This window comes from Haemaphysalis longicornis, unplaced genomic scaffold (assembly GCF_048455015.1).
Source record: "Haemaphysalis longicornis isolate Haplotype H1 unplaced genomic scaffold, Haemaphysalis longicornis Haplotype H1 scaffold_5, whole genome shotgun sequence".
NCBI classification, from domain to species: domain Eukaryota; kingdom Metazoa; phylum Arthropoda; class Arachnida; order Ixodida; family Ixodidae; genus Haemaphysalis; species Haemaphysalis longicornis.
In genome coordinates this window covers 303,786-321,960 of record NW_027526385.1, presented here as the reverse complement: position 1 = coordinate 321,960, position 18,175 = coordinate 303,786, and the positions used below count along the sequence as shown (strand labels likewise).

Below are 18,175 nucleotides of genomic sequence, written 5' to 3'. Positions count from 1 at the left end.
AGGGGGGGAATGAGAGATAAAGAAGGAAGTGAAGCTGGTCTGCACTCTGACTTCCCCAGTACCTCTATGGGGGGCAGTCTGTGTGCACCACTAGGAAGAATAGGGAGGTAAGGTTGAGAGGGTGAGAAGACGGTTGACCGGCAGAGTTAAATTTTATGATTATGGCGTGCAAGATGATAAACATTGCAGTGAGATAGGGGTACGGAAACAACGAGAAGGGAAAAGAAACACCCGCTCAGGAATGCACTGCAACAGCAGGAGGACATTGCCAAGCAGCGGTGGCAACAGTGGAACGCAATCTGTTGCACAATGGGGAAGACGGGGGTGCTCCAGCAGTGCAGCCCATTTTTTGATGGGCTGACGACCTGAGCTGGCTAGGCCCTGTCAATTGCTTATTAACCTCCGGAAGCTGTGCACAACTGCCATTCGCGGTGCAGTGCGTGCGGCTGAAGGGGCGAGTCTTCCCCCTCGCTGTTGGTTGTGCTGCCGGCGAACTGGAGAGAGGCGAGTGAGTGAGGGTGTGGCCGCCGCTGTGGTGCAGTGCGGAGCACTCGATGGAGGGCCTGCTGAAGCAGTGGAACCTGGTGTGCGTCCAGGTGCCCCTGGAGAACTTCGAGGCCGACTCGCCCAACCTGGCCGGCTCAGGCCTCCCGGGGCAGCACACCGTCGAGATGCTCGTCATGAGCGTCAACACCGCCGTCGAGGCCACGGCCGCCGACAAGGCCAAGGCCTAGCGCCGAGGGGCCTCTTGTGGTCATGCGGCACCTGTTCTTCGTTGTCTGGACAGCGTGTCTCGGACCACTGCACACGGTTTCACACTGACATGCACGTGCTAGAGGGAAATCTGGCGCCAGTGGGCAGGACTTCAGCGAGCCTGGGAAGGTTCCACCGTTACCTGGCATGGCTCACCAACAAGCTGAACAGTTGCCAGGGGCTGCAACAATGTCATTGCGAAAGATTATCTAAGGTTGTCCTATCGGCAGAGTAATGGAGCTCCCGAGTGTTGATTTCTCATGGATAACTTGGAAGCTTCATGCATGACTACTAGAAAAAGGGGGAAAAAAAGTAGTAACCCTTTTTTGTTGATTTTGGCTTTCGAAAAGAAGCCACGTGTGCACTAGCCCAGCCAGGCGGGAGAGGATGGCTGCCAGCTGCTTTGGTGGCGCCCATGATGGCATGCGATTGCAGCAGCAGGTCTCCCTCTAGTATGCATTGGTGTGAAATGCTGTGGAGGTCCCCGACAAGCCCAGCCCCCTTTCACTGGCACACTCGTGCGTGGTGGGGTGGGGTCCCTGCCATGACCGGGGAGAGAGGTCCCTTCAATTCAAGCGTGGGGGCTCGCAAATTCCGATGGGGTGCCCAAGGCTGCACTTGTACTGCAGCGTGTGTGCTGCAGTGCAAGCCTGGAAACTTGTTTGGGGTTATTGCTGAGGGCTGGCAGCGCTGATTCCTTGCACAAGCGGCAGAGGTAGAGCGATCTACGCCCAGAAATGGAAACCGGTGCAATCGGGGGGGTCCACACACTGCTGCCCTGCAATGCTGGGGTACGGCTTTGGAGCAAGCAGGTAAGCAGGCTAGGGGAGGGAAACAAAACAGCGGTTTTCCACCCGCTACTGTGCAGCGCCCATTTATGTCGTTCACAATTCATCACGAGGGTGGTAATAGGGATCATTGCAGTGTCAGAAAGGAAGGACTTACAGCGACGTGCATTGGAAGCTTCGACTGCACAGTTCCCCGTCAAGTTGGTGCTGCCCCTGTGGGTGAGCATTGCGATTAGGCAGCCCTGCCAGGATTTTAATATGTATCCGTCAGGGGGGACAGCATGGATATCACCAGCAGGGACACTGTTACACTGAGCAGGTGGGACTGTGGGAATCGGCCTCATGATCCACCAGAGCCACAGTGGGGATCGAGTGTCCGAGGGTGCTCCCGTGGGCCAGAGGTTTTCCAGCACTGCATTCATTCCAGCAGCGGGATAGCCATTCCTGCTGCCCGTTTGTATCGTCTGGCCTTTGATTTTGTTGCGAAGTTTGAGGCACATTTCTGGACCAATCCGAGTGTTATTTCTGTCGTCATATGCGGTTGGTTATCAGTCCCACAAGAGCTTGTTGGCATTTTGCGCATTTTGATGGTTTCTAAGAGTTGAGCTGCCTTCCACAGTTGTTGCACAGATTCCTACCATCGTCGTCATCAGCCCTGCTTATGTCCACTGCAGGACAAAGGCCTCTCTCATAGGCTTCCATCCGCTCCGCTCCTTGCCCCCGTAGTGTTCTCACTGCATCCCTCCATCGCACTAGCGGAGACGTCCCTTGGAGCAGTGTGCCTTCTCACTTACCCGCCATGAGTTCAGGGTCGACTGAGCCACTCCTTGCCGACACGAATGGAGTGTGCACTGAGCGGGCGTGGGCTTCTCTTCTGTCGATGACGATGGCCACCAAAGCTTTTCTGAGGAGTGGGTGTGGATCCCACACTTGTGCCACTCATTTGCCGGTCACTCCGCACACGTGCGCTGCCAGCAGGGAGTTGGCCAACGACGGGGAAACGGCTGCAGCCGTGAAACAATGGTGTCCAGTTTTGCTGGACCCCCATTTGATCAGTGTGCACCCCTTCCTTATCTTGGCTTTCATTTGTGTGTGGCAGCCTTGGAAAAGTCGAAATTTGAAAGCAGTTCACACAAGAGAGGGAAAATCTCTGCTGGGCAATCGTGGCTAGAACATGACATGTTTGAATTAAAACGTATCACCTAATAATCGGGCTGGCGGATTTTGGTTCACAGAGAAAGGAAACCACAATGCAAGAAACTGCGATGAATTGGGCCCTAGTTTTACTGTGCTCCCCGTACTGTAAAATTACTGTCATGTGCCAACAGCTTTGCTGTAGCATGGTGTGACCACTGAAAATGAGGTTTGGAAGTGTAGTCGGGACATGCCAGACATGCTGACTACTTTTTGACATTGTTTGGTGGGAAGTGCCCTAGGAAAATTAAGATTAACACAACATTTGACCTCTATGCTGCCGCTATGGCACTGGTTGCCCAGAATTGCATGGCCACCCTAGCAGGTCTCATCAAAAGGCAAGTGGCATTAACTTGCCTGCAGTAAACTATGGAAATGCCGTCGTTGTGAAGGATGGGGCATTGCCTAAAGCACTGAACACATTGCTCTTGAAGGTCAAGGGAGAGCTGAATTAGGAGGCTTTCGCTGGCAGAAGGGGAGCTCAGAAATCGAGGCGTGCATTGCAGGCGGTGCGAAGCCCCACCAGTGAATCGAAGGGACCTTTGCTCTGCTCGCGATGGGCCCTGCGGTCCTCTCCCTTCGATCTACACTTCACTGACGAGCTTGCTGCAGCACCCAGGCGGTGCCACTGCTGTGACGTTTGGGCCGCCTTCGCCTGCATCTTTTTCGAGGATTTTTCAACTCTTTTTCGCGCACTCGACACCACATTGCCTCCACCTTGAAGCAAAGTTCTTTTTAACCTTGTTACGCTGACACTCAACTTCCATGTCGTTCCTACATCTCGCGGACCCAACTGATTCTGCTGTATGTGTGCGTATGTCTATGTGGGCACTCGAGTGAAGGAGGAAAAAAGGAAATGATGATGTTTGCAACTTAACAAGAAGGATCATGTTGTGTGGCACAAGTTTCTTCCATGAAATATCAGACTTTTGTCATTTTTTTCTACTAAGATCTATTTCTCAAGTTTATCTACACACTGGGTATTTTAACACGTTCGTAAATGTTCCATGTTTGTTGCTGATGGGGCAGTGTATCTTGCCGCTGCTGCTTCCGCCACCACCGTTGCAGAGAAGCTGCTTCAGAGTTATTCGCGATTGCTGCATATCAGTTAGGAGAACCGCATCTTACTCGAAAGAAAGCGATGAGGCAAGCTTGACCAGCTTTGTTTTTCGAAGCTTGTCACTGGATGCATGCGCTGACGGCATATTCACTCAACCTCATGCTCTAGCCATTAGGCTTGCTTTGGGCGGGACGCAATCTCTGTCTCAATTGTAAACAGCAGCTGTACATATTTGTAAATGCTTGTAACGTGTGCGCAAGTCAAAAATTGCCCCTCCTACTGCCTCACCACAACCAGCCGTGACTTGTCGTCACACAACCCCCGCTTATCCAGCTTCCCTTGCCAGTGCTGGCTTGCTGGGGCAGCGCGTATTTTCTGCTATGCCAAAGCGCTCTTTGCTACTGCCTGTTTTGTACTCGCACTCGGTGTGCATTGCAAATCTGACGGAGACTGGATGTGAACATTGGATTTGAAGGCAGAGGCAAGGTGTAGTGCTATTTTTCATGGACACGCTTAAAGAAAAAAAGAAAAGGGAGAGAGAGAGAGAGGGCCACACAATATTGCGGTACAAAGCTCTAGGGCCAACATCAGCATTGATGTGCCATTGATCATTTAACTTAAAGGGACACTGAAGTGAATTTGTCAGGCTTCCATTTTTCCTTGCACTGCGTAGACTGGTTCAAATGAACACACTTCTTATCGTTTATCCGGGCGATGAGCGGAAATTTATTTTACAAAGTCTGAACGAAGAAAAACTACCACGCACGGTTTGCTGCGGCTGCACCCACTAACCGTAGTGACGTCAGGTAAAGGTGCTACGTGATTGGACGATGTCCAAGACTAGCATTCAAACAAGTTTCGGTTTCAGCTCTGTGAAACAACATGCTTGACATCCGATGTTATCATTGGATGGGCATTCTCGATATCTCAATAATCGCCATACCGCGCTTCTGTCATGTTGTCGACTGTAAAATGCCTCAGATAAGACTACCAGGTGAGCTTGGAATCGTACCAATCACTAGCCGAGGCTTACACAGTGGATGAATGCCCTCCGCGTCACTGCAGACGCTCAAATGCCATGCGCTTTTCCCCCATATTTGTAGCTTGCCTCACTCATGCCTGCATCGTAAAAAGTGTGTTCGCACCAGGCCAAGGGTCTGTTGATTCTGGCCTGTGCCCACTGCCCGCAAGCAGTCAGTGCTTATGGCAACAGTACGCCAACGAGAACTGGCTAGCGCGTCAGTGTCAGTCTGCACGGGTTCTGCGAACTCACTCGTGGGGCAGTGAACGTTACGGCCAAAAAATGGTGAACTCAGTATAGAAAACAACTGTCAAAAACGAAGAAATCTACTTACAAGAAAAAATAAAAAGGCTGTACCCTTGGGGATTCAAACTTGCGACTTGCAAAATAACATTCCTAGCGCTCCAGACCACTCGACCAAAAGCCAGTGCTGCCAGTGCTGGAAACATAAGGTGAATAATGTATAACCAGTTTACACTTTTATTTAGTTTTAGCATTTCAGGCAGCTTAGATGACTATTTGTTGTACATATAGCACTTGGGCAGTTTCCACAAATCCCACAGTTTCCCAAATTTCCACAATATCTCACATCTAGCAATTGCATTTCATAGACGGAAAAGCGTTCGCAGATCTTTGGCCGTGCTGCTGACCGCTGTTCTTGTTCACCCAGCGCAGAAAAGTGTATCAGTTGATTTTATTTCCTTAGTATTGACTTTGCTGACTCTTCTCCCGCCTTCCATTGCCCTTAGATTTTCCTACTAGCGTACCAGTCAGCGAAGCGTCGCATGTGCGCTTGTGCAGCGCTTATGTGGAGCGACCTGGACTTGGAGCTTGATACAGTGTACAAACAAGCAAAAGGCACGTTCTTCCTTTCACAAACGTGTCGTGACTTAGTTTAAACTGAGCGAACGAATTGCGACGACCCGTCGGCGGTCAGTGGACTAAACGCTGGGCCGACTGACTCTGTCGGAAGGTAGGCGAGCCGCGCAGTAGTGCAGTCAAGCCAAGTCATTTTTTCTTCTTGAAAACGCCACAGAAAATGGGTGAGGATGCAGAGAGGAGGACAGCATTTTACAATTGATTTTTCTACTAAATGAATTCGCGTAAACGCACCCGGAGTGGTCGAAACATGGCCTATGGACTCCGGACTACTATTTGTGCTAGAAATCCCGCAATGTTTACAAATCACTTCAGTGGCCCTTTAAAGCAGCCTGGAAGAACAGCTGCTTTGTATTGCACGGAGACTAGCACGAAAGTTTGGAAAAGCCATTTTCTTAGGCATTTTTTGATTATTGGGAGTTTGTAATAAATACGTGAATGGCTTGTGCTCCCACAAAAGCTTGGGAGTGTGTAGTGTTCACCTGAAACTGCAGACGGCTGTGTGTGTGTGCCAACGCTTGCACGGGCCGTGTCATGTGTCTGGGGACCATTAGACCTGTTGGCAGAGCAAACACAGCACAGCAATTTACCAAGGAAAAACTGGGCACCTTTCAAGCAGGAAGGCTGTGGGATTCTTGTTGCAGTCGTTGACAATTTCGGACTCGTAAAGCAAAAAGGCACTGGGGTGCATATGCCATCTGCTGCTCAAATTCCGCCTCGCCTCTGTAGCCAGTGAAGATATTACGTTCGCTCCAAACCCGCCTGCACTGCTGTGGTGTTATCGAGTGCTTCTAGTGCAAGCTGTTTTTCCCGGTCACAGACGCATCCTCCATCGTACGACAGCTGTTGCCATCTAAGTGCCCGTTACCGTTGCCTTTTACTTTGCTTTTGTCCTCAACTTTGCAGCCTGGTGACACTGCTTCACCTGTTAAAATTATGCGTGCTGTTGACGTTCTCCAAGAAATGCCAGCTATTGTCATATATTCACCAATAGCGGGTGACTTGTACGAAGTGCCAGTATTAAATATCGGAGTGAATTTCCTCTGCGAAAGCTACGCCGAGTAGGCTATGTTTGCACAAAGACTGTGCTTCAGTAGGGAAGTCCTGCTAGCATTTTACCTCGCAGAAAAACCGAAGTCAAGGGGCATGCATGTTGAAACCGTATTTTGCCCGTGAAAACACATGATGCTCCCCCAGTGTAATGTCATCTATTCAGTTACCGAGGTGGTGTTGCGATCACTGGGAGATCGTCGGTACTACTCGCATCATTTTGCCAACTTGCTCATTTCTTGCATGGCGAACTAGTGGTCCTCTGTACTGACGCGTATTAGCAGTTGGAGTCGCTTGTTGTAGTGCTGTAAAAAGTGTATAGCCCTTGACTGCTGTATCTTAAGTCAAGAGCAGTGTGCCGTTACTAAAAAAACTTGTTTTGAGATTTCACCGTATGGCTAGATATCCCTTAGGTAGTCATTTTGGCATTGACGGGGGAGAACAGCCAGGGAAGGGAAAAAAAACAGCCTCACTTGTTGATGATGGTCGTTCACTGTACAGACACCTTGTTTACTGCAGCCTTCAATTTAGCGAGTGAGTAGGTATTTCACTTTGTTGTGGCCATAATACTGTGCATTTAATGTTGAAGCCAGGCACTTCTTAAAATGCTTTGGCTTGCTGACACATTGCTAGCCTTGGCAGTGGCAGAAAGCAAAACCCGTTTGAGGTCGGCCTTTTTGGCTGTACATGAGGAGCTACCCAAAAGCAAACATAGGTTAATTAAACTGCCTTTTCCCAGCACCGCATGGTTTCATCGCCAGTGAGCTGTCCCTGCGTTTAAGCGCCTGCAGTGAAGTCCCAAGGATGGAATTAAAACCATGCTGATTGGTGTGAGCCAGCGAGAGGCACGAGATGTCAGTGCGAGCAATCGGAAGAAGCAGGCTGTCGCTTTGTCTGGACTGTGGCCGGTTCCGGAAGGGTGCATAGCTGCGAGTGGGCAGGGGATGAAGACTGTAGGGGAGGGGTTGTGTGTGCCTGGCCGGCTCAAAACCCATGTAAAGCCATGGTGGCCACTGTATGAGTGACCGAAGTGGGGAACCCTTTTCTTAGCAGTTGGACGGAAGGGGCCTTGTGTGGGCTGGCACCAACACAGGCAGCTTTGCTTTGAGATCTTCAGATTGGCAACAGTATGAGCACTGGTCAGATTTATTTTTTGAGGCCATCCCCTATTGCGAGCTTTGTTTTCACATAAATTTGTGCCAAAAAAAAAAAAAAAAACGAACAGGCGGTACAGACAGCTTGAAAAGGTAATTTGATGGCACAAATGGTGTTGAAGCTGCATCGTGTGCTCTGTTCAGTTGCTTGGTAACTGCTTTGGCAAGCCGAATCCAAAACATGATCCCAAGCCCTTCAAAGGCCACCAGTAAGTAAGCAGCCAAGGTATCTTCTGCTAGGCATGAGGAGGTCAGTGGGTTCAGCAACATCAGGCGGCCATTGAATGTTCAGGAGAGTGTAGGTTAGCCTTGCACTGCGGCGAGCCTCGTGGCCAAGGTGTGACCTCGGGTGTACATTCAAAGTGTGCATTTGCAGCGAGGTGCACGGCAAGCTCAGTTTGCCTGGGATGTTGGCACGACCACTTGCACAGGGCAGTCGCACACTGCATGTACTGCCGTCCACAGGCTTAGCTGGAACATTAGATTAAACTTCAGCATGGAATGCCTCAAAAATTCTGATCAAAAGCTGTTCCAACGAATCTGGATGACTTAAATTCTCCCTTAAACTTGAAAGAAATGCAGCGGTTGGGACAAAATTACCTGAAACCGAAGCAGGAGGATATGATCTGTGGGTGAAGCTTTGCTCCAGCTAAGACAGTGGACGACTGCAAACAGCTCTAGGCTCATCATTGGACAGCTACATTGCAGATGCACGCAGAGGATGCATTTCTGAAGTGAAAAAATGGTCGTAATTTCTGCACATGTTTGGAGCAAAGCCATGTATTCTGTTATCTCCCCATATAGAAGGGACTTTGTTGTTCCCGATTTGCAAGAACTTTTGGGTAACTCCTCTTATTCCTTGCATGCACACCCTTCATGCTGCCAGGAGAAATGTGCAAGTATCTCGTACGTACATCACACGATACAGCCTAGAGGGGGAAAAAAGTTTACCTGTAGCTCAATAGCTCGGCATTTAGGGTCCTTGGAGTGCTCAGTCCAGTCCGGGGATCCTTCCAAGCTTGTAAATCCACGATTTTTATGAACCCACGTAAAAATTCAGACCTGCACGGTTTGAGAAGAGGAAAAAAAAAAAAAAAACGTTGGGGGTGTCCTCTTAGCCCCTCTCTGTCCCAGCCCACTCGATGTTTGTTGTGCCTGAAACGTGTTGGTGAAGCCTGTTTCACACCTCATTCTTCCAGGGAGAGATGAGGAAAGCCGGAGGTATTTTATTTAAGCTGGGAATGGCGGCTCTGTGCATGGCCCGTAACCGCCACCAAACAGCGTGCCCGCACCACTGCTGCCGCCCGGTTGCAGAGCACGGTGGTGGCCCCTCCTGTACTCTCGCTCATCACGGCTTGAATGGTTGTTTCTGTCTCTGCGCCTGCCCACTTGGCAGGCGTCCCGTGGCTTTGTGGACACGCCTTCTCACCCCGGCCCCTGTTGCCCCTCCCCGGTGTTGAGGGAGTGCCCGCAGAGGCCCGACCACGCCACCCTCTCTTCCTGCACACGCACGGGTGTGGAAGGGCCGCCCGACCACTGCTCTCTCATCCGTCCCCACACCACTCGAGGAGCCTGCCCACGGGGTGATGACCTGCCGAGGGCGTGCGCGTGTTCGAGGGGAGGTCTCTCCTTTTCCCAGGGCGTTTGCATCGGGCCAGAAACGTTCTGAACGCAGTGACAGTTGTGTCCGGACGGAAAAAGAAGAAGAAAATGTTCAAGTTTAATAGGTTGTGCATGAAATCGCATGTATAGGCCAAAAGGGATCTGATGGTTAATCACATTACGAATTGAGTGGTTAGTAAATACAGAATTGCATTTTTGAAGAGGCGTTATCTGTCGATTGCACGTTAGTGATGTTTCTCAGGAGTATCTGAGCAAAGGCTGTGAACACAAGCACTTTTTGTGGGTTTGTGGTAATTCATTTTATTTCTGCATTCATTGTTGGACTGTTTAGGTTAATCTGAAGTGTGAATTTCACGGGGATTTTTGTCTCGTTTTGTTAGTGCTGCGCAAAGCTGGGGTTTATTTTTCCCTGCTAGCTAACGCAAGGTTAAACTGGCAGATCCAGTTATCGTTGGCAGCATGTGCGAGAGGATTTTGTCTACAATGCACCTTATGCTAGAGTGAGCGTTCAGGCACCTAATGCAATTGTTTTTGTGTTTGCCATGCAAAAACAAAATATCATCTCTTCCCAAGCAGCATTGCATATCAGTGGCTAAGGTATCTCCGAGGGCTTCACATACTGTCTATTTTCACTGCTCTCTCGCAGGGTATCAAAATGCCTTTGTGGCCTCAATATTTACAATGCACGCACGATGCAAGAAATGCGTCTTGGTCCTTAGAGACTGCATCTGAAGATGAGGGACTCTTTCCCATGTACTGGGGCACCTGCACTTTGTTCGTGACACCGTTGTTGCAGCATCTCCACCATGCCTAACCATGGGGCACACAAATTAGTGCAGCTGGCAACCAACGAGGCTTGTGTTAACTAATCATTTAGCAGACGACAAATGACCACTTGTCAGATGGTAATAACCAACATCTCATTAGTGCTTTCTTGTTTTCCTGGGTGCGATGCTTGTTCTTGGATTTTTTGTGTAATTTTATCCACCAATAATTTTTGATCACCCTGTGTAAGTTTTTTGCCACAAGTGTGCGCTGTCAGTGCAAAATTTTATGATTAAAAAAAACCAAGCTCCATGTGTAGTTCAGTGATGGTATCTTTGTGGTCAGCAGCCTTCTCAGTGCTTGACAGCCCACTATGTTCCAATAAGCTGTGGTTGGGCCGAGAGATTTGTGCTGCTATTCTCAATGGAAGGGAAAGAGTCTTTAATGGCAGTTGCCTTTCTCGAAGTAAGGTTACCACCGTTCTCGTAGGCAGCACTCCTCCTTTGTGTCTCCAAGCCTCAAGAGAGCCCGTCGAAAGGGTGAGGTTGTCGTCACGTGTGTGTGGTTGTGCATTCTCTCCAACGCAGACTTCCCGTGCACGTTTAGAGGTTGTGACTTTCTTGCCTTGCTCTTCTACTGTGGGTGAACTATATGCTCAGCGTGTGCAATGCCGTATTGCACGTGTGCGCATATTACACATGCTTGATTAGTGCACAGGAATGAAAGTGCAGGTCTCACCAGGACTTGCCAACCCTGAGGGAATATCCGACATAAAGCGCTGTGCCAGCCAAGACGCATTTCCAAGACCGAGTGTCTGTTTCACCGAGTATTATGTTTACCAGCATAGGTTGTCCTTTTTCTTTTTTGTGGGTAGCAACTGAAATTGTGGAAAGTGCTTCTCTGCAGTGAGTGTGGCTTTGGATTGTGATGTGCTGTTTCGACTTGCATTCATTTCTCCTACAGGTGAAGCCTGCAATGTCTTGTGGGTTTCCCACTAGCATGTAACTGGGTCAGGGTATTCGTGAGCTGGTGTATCTGTAAGTGTTTGTGCTAGAGCCTTGTTTTTAATTTTGCACATGGCTCATAGTGTCCTGAGTAGCGTTTGCGCAGTGCTCAGAAGTCTAGTCGGAGAGTATTGTCTGGTATAGCTGGCCTCCTACGCCGTGTACCAGAGCACGGGTAAATAAATTCTTGTTTCTTTGAAGCGCAGCTCCACCCAGTTTACTCGGCATGTTTTGCAAATATGCGTTTGTCTCGTACTATGCAAGCTTTTGAGATTCGTGTATAGAACGTATGCCATGTGGCTAGACAGCATTCACTGCAAAGCACATTTTGTTGTCCACCAGGTTTAAAGGGGAGAGGGGTCTCGATGGGCAAGATTTATTTATCCCATTCCGCGCTTGTCCAAGCAGCTTCCACCATTGAAGGCGTTGAAATGTTGGGACTGGGAAGGGTATTGCTCTGCTGCAAGTGCCGTAAGAGGGAAAGACTTTACGGAGTGGAGGGAACGATGGCAATTGCTCATTTTGTTGTGTGTGGCGTAAGTTACCTTTTTGGCTTGCCGCTTTCTACACAGTGTGTGCGTTGATTAAGCTGTGCCTCGACTTTGCATACATGCGCTTTCAAGCATTGACAGTTTTGTTCCCCGACTGTTGTACTGTGTCCTTGTGTTTGGTTTCCTTCATGTTATCTGCCAATGCACTGTACCTGTGGGGGGTGTCTGCCTATTAAGTTGATAACAACTTCTCACTTTCTATGTACTTCGTGTTTTTTTAAATTAGAATTGGAATATGTTCGCGGCTTGTGTGACTTCTTAGCATTGTTTTGAGCATATTTGTCACTCTGTAGGTGTGAACTCCGCGGTCACTTCAGAGTGGCCAAGCAACTTTTCGAGTCTCATTGTATGTGTGTAAAGAAATCCCTATTACTCGATGACGTCATGTTGCGGTGTTGTGCCATTGTGTTGTCTATTTTCATAAGGAAATTGAATGCCCCCATTTCAAAATAAGCATGCTATTATTACTCGATCACTAGCATATTCTTGCCTTATATTGCAGGTGTGTTGCTAACAAAAATCATAAGTTCTTGCAGATTTCTCAAGAATGTTGAGCCTGTTTATGGTTCATAACATATTGCAAAAGACATTGTTTTTCAACATTGCTGTATGGGAAATACAGTAGAACCTCGTTGATACACTTTTTAAAAAAACACAAGGGAGGAACATACTATCTGGGAAGAAACGTACCATGGGGCATTGTCAGTGTTAACGATTGAGAGCCTAGTAACGGGGAAATCGTATTAACCGGGAACGTATCAATGGGGTTCTACTGTAGACCTTACAGCCTCAATACAGGCCAGTGGGAGGGGGAGCAATTGTATCCCACGCCCTGTTTTCAGCCTATCTAGTCTCTGTGCAAACAGGCTCTTATCAGCCGGCCTTGTGTCGTGTGTTGCTGGATGAAAATGTTGACATGCAGGTGCATTAGTACTCCTCTGCATTTGTGGTTATTATTTGCCATTTGTATATTCCTATTTTTGATCTGTGATACGCCCTTTGCATTTACGTTCCTAGCTGTGTTGTATTGTTGGGCTCAACTCTGAGGATGGAATAGCCATGCGAGATGTCCCTTCACCGTAAGGGTTGCACCCAAGATAGCTGTGCTGTAATGAGTGCTCACTACATCGAACTGGTTTGGCGGCACCTTGGTTGATGGCCATGAACGCTTGCTTGGTGGCTGCTCGTTGCATGCGTCATTGCCTTTGGGAGTGCGCACACTCCTGTGTTGAATGTCAGCGTCTTCCCAGGTGGTGTATTGTTGACTCCTGCTGAAATCTCAAGTTAATAAAACCAAACCTGTCAGTTGAATGTGTCTCCACCCTTCTCCCGCAAATTTGCGCAAGTACAGGTGTGCTTCGAAGTCTCGAAGAAATATCTTAGTGCTGAAAATGTTGCACCGCATTATGGAAACTAAACAGATTTCTCAACAACGTAGTTGTGGGGGGTTCACTTCTGAGCGCAATCTTTGCAGGCCAGCCCAAGAGAAACGTAAAAGTCACATATCCATCTGTTTGTCTGTGCACTGCATGCTGTTCACGCAGGATCAATGATCAAGCTTTGATTTGCTGCGTGAGCACTGCATGCAGTTGCTTGCCAAATATGGGTCATAGATGCTATAATCACTTGTGGCCATTTAGCGTGACATTTTCAGACCAATCCTTGGCGTGTGGGATCCACTTGGTGTTGGGGCAGTCTTTGTATTTCTTTTAGTCAGTGTACATATGTTAGGTAGACTGAAGGCAAAATATCATGCGACGGAGTCCCGGCCCCCTTCACACGTGAATACGTTAGGCATACAAAGCACCAGGCAACAAGGTATATCCCGAAAATTGCTGAAAATGAGCAGGGAGTATGTGCATGTGCGCTTACCAGTTGACACATTATGTGCCTGATCCATGTGCAGGATGCTCCATTTTGTGCAGCTAGATAGAGGTAAGAGGCTTCTGCTGTGTGCTGCCAAAGCATCCAATAGCAATAAGAAAAGGAGACTACAAGATGGATGCAGCCTCAGATTTGAAAATGCAGTACCGAAGTTCTGGATTTGGCAGTTTCGAATATGCCATCTCGGAAAGGATTTGCCTGGCATTCTACGGCAAATTGTGTGGGAAGTAGGGGTGTGTTTTTGCACGTAGCATATGGATTTTTTGTATTTTCAAAGCACCAGGTGTGCTAGCAGCTGAGCTTGTTGGCATGCCTCGGCGTTCAACTGGAACTGGTTCACCCTGCATGCGGTGTGGTTCCATGGAAGCGGTCATGAGCTAGCAAGAATAGTGAATATGAGGACATATTCGCTGATAGCTGAAGAGGGAAGAGTTGACCTGTTAACACCTGCCCCAGCCGTTGCTGTCGGCACCACAGTTGTGGTAGCAAGTAGTTATTATAGAGCTGTAATTACTCTGAGTTTGGCGTATGAAAGCTGTTTTTTTTTCTTTATGGCACAGTGTTGTACCTTTGCAAAGAAGTTACTAGTTTTAGGTACAATCTAGCATGGGTGCTGCAACAAAAAAATTAGCATTTCAAAAAAACATTTTTTCGCAAAGCTGGATTCATCGCACTGAAACTTTTGCACTAAGGTCTCAGTTTATTGGATGTGCCTCAGTTTTTTAGAAGGACATTACACAAAACCCAGTTTTCACCCATGTGAGCTAAGCTAAGCCAAAAAGCCTTTAATCTAGTTTTCTTTTAAGTTGAAAGAAAACCATGGGAACATGTTGCCTGTATAATTACAGAAAACAATGGACCACAAAATGCAACGTTGGTGCAAAGATTGAGTGCAGTCGAGCGAGTTGGTACTCCAAATATTCGAAGCTGCCTGCCACAGCATTTTCTGGACATTTCATTAAAGGTGGACAACTCAGCCATTCTCCTTTCCTCATGTCCTACCAATTCCTCCTTGCTACATGTCTCTTGACACGCGCAATGCCCACTTCTGGAGCTGACTCCAAACCCCTTCAAACTGGCCCTCTTGTCAGTCTTCGCACACCACCTCGTGTGGGAATGCCCCTATCCACCACCATTTTTTTTAAGAGTAGAAAAAACAGTGCGTCAAAGATGAGACTAGTACAGAGGGGACAGGACGGGCTCAGTCTCGCAACTAGCTTAATTAAATAAATGGACATGAATATATACCATTTACTGCACCATCCTGTTAGAGAATTCAGACCATGTTTGTTGGCTTTACATGCCAAGGGTACGCCAAGGTTTGTTGCCCAACGAGTCCGCGCACTCAAAGACGGTCAACAGGGCGGTTGCCATGGCCTGTCTTCAAGGAGCGCTTAGGAAGTCCTGCCACCGCAGGGTTCCTGGAAGTTTCGTCGCCCAGGTGTTTCATCTAGGTTGCCGACGGCTGGCTTCCCCTTGGTGGTTTTGAGAGTGGTGGCCGAGTCATTGTTGCAAAAGGGTTGTGGAACTCGTGAGGCTGACGCCCCTAAGCACAGAAGCCCAGTGATCCTACCACATGTCCACAGAGTGGTGCACAACATGAAGAATGTAGCGAACTGTTTTCTGCCCCTCGGAAGTTGGCTAGCTTGTGCCCCAAGATCCTCGAAGGATCAAACAAGGCCACAGAATGCCAAAAGAAGCATGCTTCGCAGTTTGTGCAATGCGCTACTTGGGTGCTCACATGCGGGAAGGTATAGGTGGGCCAGATTTTTTTATAGCAGTAAGAATTGTGGAATGGAAGGTATAAACAAACTTGTTGACATAGAAGCAGTGAGTATGGCATATATGCTGGCCAAAGCTGTGTCGGCTGTTGGGCCCAACGTTACTAGAAAAGTAACGTTGGTTGGGCCTGTCTGACATGACACGTTCTGGCCAACTGGCAGAAGTGCACTGCCACTTACGTGACCCTGTCTGTGTACACAATAGAGGAGGAGGAGGAGGAGGTAGCCTTTATTGTGGCAGGAAGACTCTACGTCAAGTGGGGGAAGGGGAAATGGGGGGGGTTGTAACTTGGCACATCTTAAATGCGTACAGTTCGACCCAAAACAGGTGGGCTCCTTAAGAATGTTGAAGAGGCCGCGTGGGGTGAGGAGAGCAGGCTCACGACTCTAGACTGCTCGCGCTAGACCGCTTTTTAGGGAAAAGTGTGCAATTAAAGCCAGCATGGAGGGTTCCAGTGTACGAGGGTCGATGTAAAGAGAGGCTGTATTTGGAGGAGGCTTGAAGGTTCTGTAGCGCACGAACTTCGGGCAGTGCCAAATTAGGTGCTGGAGATTGGCGGGAGTGGGGGAGGCGCAGAAGGGACATCGAGGCGGTAGAGACGGGGTGCACCATTTCCGGAAGGTCTCAGGGGTAAGGCTAGCATTAGCAAAATATTTGTTTATGAAAATTTCGGCTGATCTTGGGAGCGGGGGCAGGGCGGATAAAAAGCCGGTTGGAGTCAGGGCCTTGAGGCGGTCTTTTTTTTCCTTTTTGTAACGTAGAAGCTGTATCGCTGGTGGTAATGTCTCAGTAGGTGGAGGAGCCAAGTCGGGTAGCAGCGGAGGACTAGAGGTTATACACTCCCGCGCAGCCGAGTGGGCTGCCTGGTTCCCCGGTGATGACCCCTCATGTCCAGGTGACCAGTCGATGCGAACATGAATGCCGCTAGATTTAAGGATGGAGATCTGATGAATGATTTTGTTGGCGATGGTATTGGTCGACGTAGGACATTTTAGAGTCTGTAGGGCTTCGAAAGAGTCTGTCAGGATGCGTATCTGGGAAGGCACGGAGGAGTCAAAGTCAAACATGAGGTAGTCTATGGCTTGAACAATAGCATGGAGTTCCGCTTCGAGGATGGTAGCACATGGAATATTAAGGGATCGTTTGCCTTGGATGGAAGGGAGGTCAGGAGAAGCCCATGCGGTGCCAACTAGCGGAGGAGAAATGCTCGCGTCGGTGTAAATGTCGATTTCGTTGGGGAGTTTACGGTTTCGGAGAGCGTTGATGCGGGCAGCGCGGACGGGGCGGGCGTTGCGCGGGACGGGATGGGTGGCCGTAGAGTCCGTGACAGAAGGGCGGCTCCACGGAGCGAGAGGCGATGGGATGTCGGGGGGTTCAGGCGGCTTGAGATTATCCCAGGCGATGATAGAGACACCTTGATGAGTTAATGTGCGCTTATGAAGGGATTGATTCACTTGCTCTTTAATTATATTTTCCAGTGGGGGAAGAGCAACTGCAGCTTGCAAGTTCTCCAGACGAGTATGTTTTGGTAGTCCGCTGATGGTGCGAAGGGTGGCTCGGTGCAGCTGTTGAAGCGTTCTCATGGCCGTTTTGTTGAGGTCGTAGGTTTGGGCTGCGTAAGTTATGGTACCAATTGCGACGGTGTGGGCTAAAGTTTGGGTTGCCTTCTGGCTTGCTCCACCAAATTTGTTCGAGAGGCGATGTATGGCATGTTGAATTGTTTTCCATTTAGCTTTCAGCTGCTGTAACCATATTGACGGGCTGTTTTTGTGTCCGATTGGGATTCCGAGTAGTCGTATGGGTTGAAAACTAGCTGTTATAGGAGTACCGGCGAGAAGAAGAGTTGGAAGGTTATAGTGTGGAGGGGGTTTGTGGCCAAATACAGGTAAGAATTCGGTTTTTTCGGGGGCTAATTCCAAACCAAGAGAGGCCAAGGAGCATTCAAGGCTATTTGCGGCGGCTTGGAGTTCGGTTTGCATGTCTTCGTAGCATGAAAAGTCGGCTGATTCAGTCCATATGGTTACATCGTCTGCATATATTGTGAATCGTGCAGCAGAGTCACGTTCGAGATTTCGAGCGACCCTCACCATGGCGAGATTAAATAGTATCGGGGAAAGTATGGATCCCTGAGGTAGGGTTGTAGCACAGAACAGAGCGCGGAGAGGCGACTGTTGTGCGCATGCGCAGATGTGCTGGGTATCGCACCGGGACCGGTTCTCAAAACAATTGCTATCTATAGGCAGGTGCGGGTCCAATCAGAAACGAAGAGAGTGCGAACAACTGTCTTTGAGCAGAATTGTTGATGGCGGACGAAAAAAAAACGCAGTTTTGCAGATAGCGGCAGTCACTATGCATAGTGTTTCTTAGTAAGTATACTCTGTGGTCAGTACATAAGGCATCATTTGCTGCTGGAAAAGCGCTGAGGGAACCATAAAAATCCAGATCTTTCGAATAAATGTATACCGTCTTCATGGCCTCTTTAATCCCCCGTGTTGTTTCCCTCGCTGGGCTTTCTGTTCCTAGCCAATTCCAATGCTTATCCCCCTGATTGGGTATGAGTTATGTCCACTGGAACCACTACCACCGCCAGTAAAAGAGTTGTAAACTGAGCACCTCGTGGCGTGAAGGCTCCATGACTGAAGCACTGAAGGTCAGGACAGTCAGGAA

At 48.8% G+C, this 18,175-nt stretch overlaps 1 protein-coding gene across 1 annotated transcript in view; it reads left to right on the top strand.

The window, feature by feature from the left end:
* Window positions 1-13,153, top strand: part of LOC144137752 (histone-arginine methyltransferase METTL23-like) — a 30,518-nt gene extending 17,365 nt beyond the window's left edge. The window contains exon 5 of the mRNA XM_077669694.1: window positions 542-13,153. Coding sequence (XP_077525820.1) covers window positions 542-734 — 193 coding nt within the window. The 3' untranslated portion in view covers window positions 735-13,153. The remainder of the gene's footprint in view (window positions 1-541) is intronic.
* The last annotated feature ends 5,022 nt before the right edge of the window (window positions 13,154-18,175 follow it).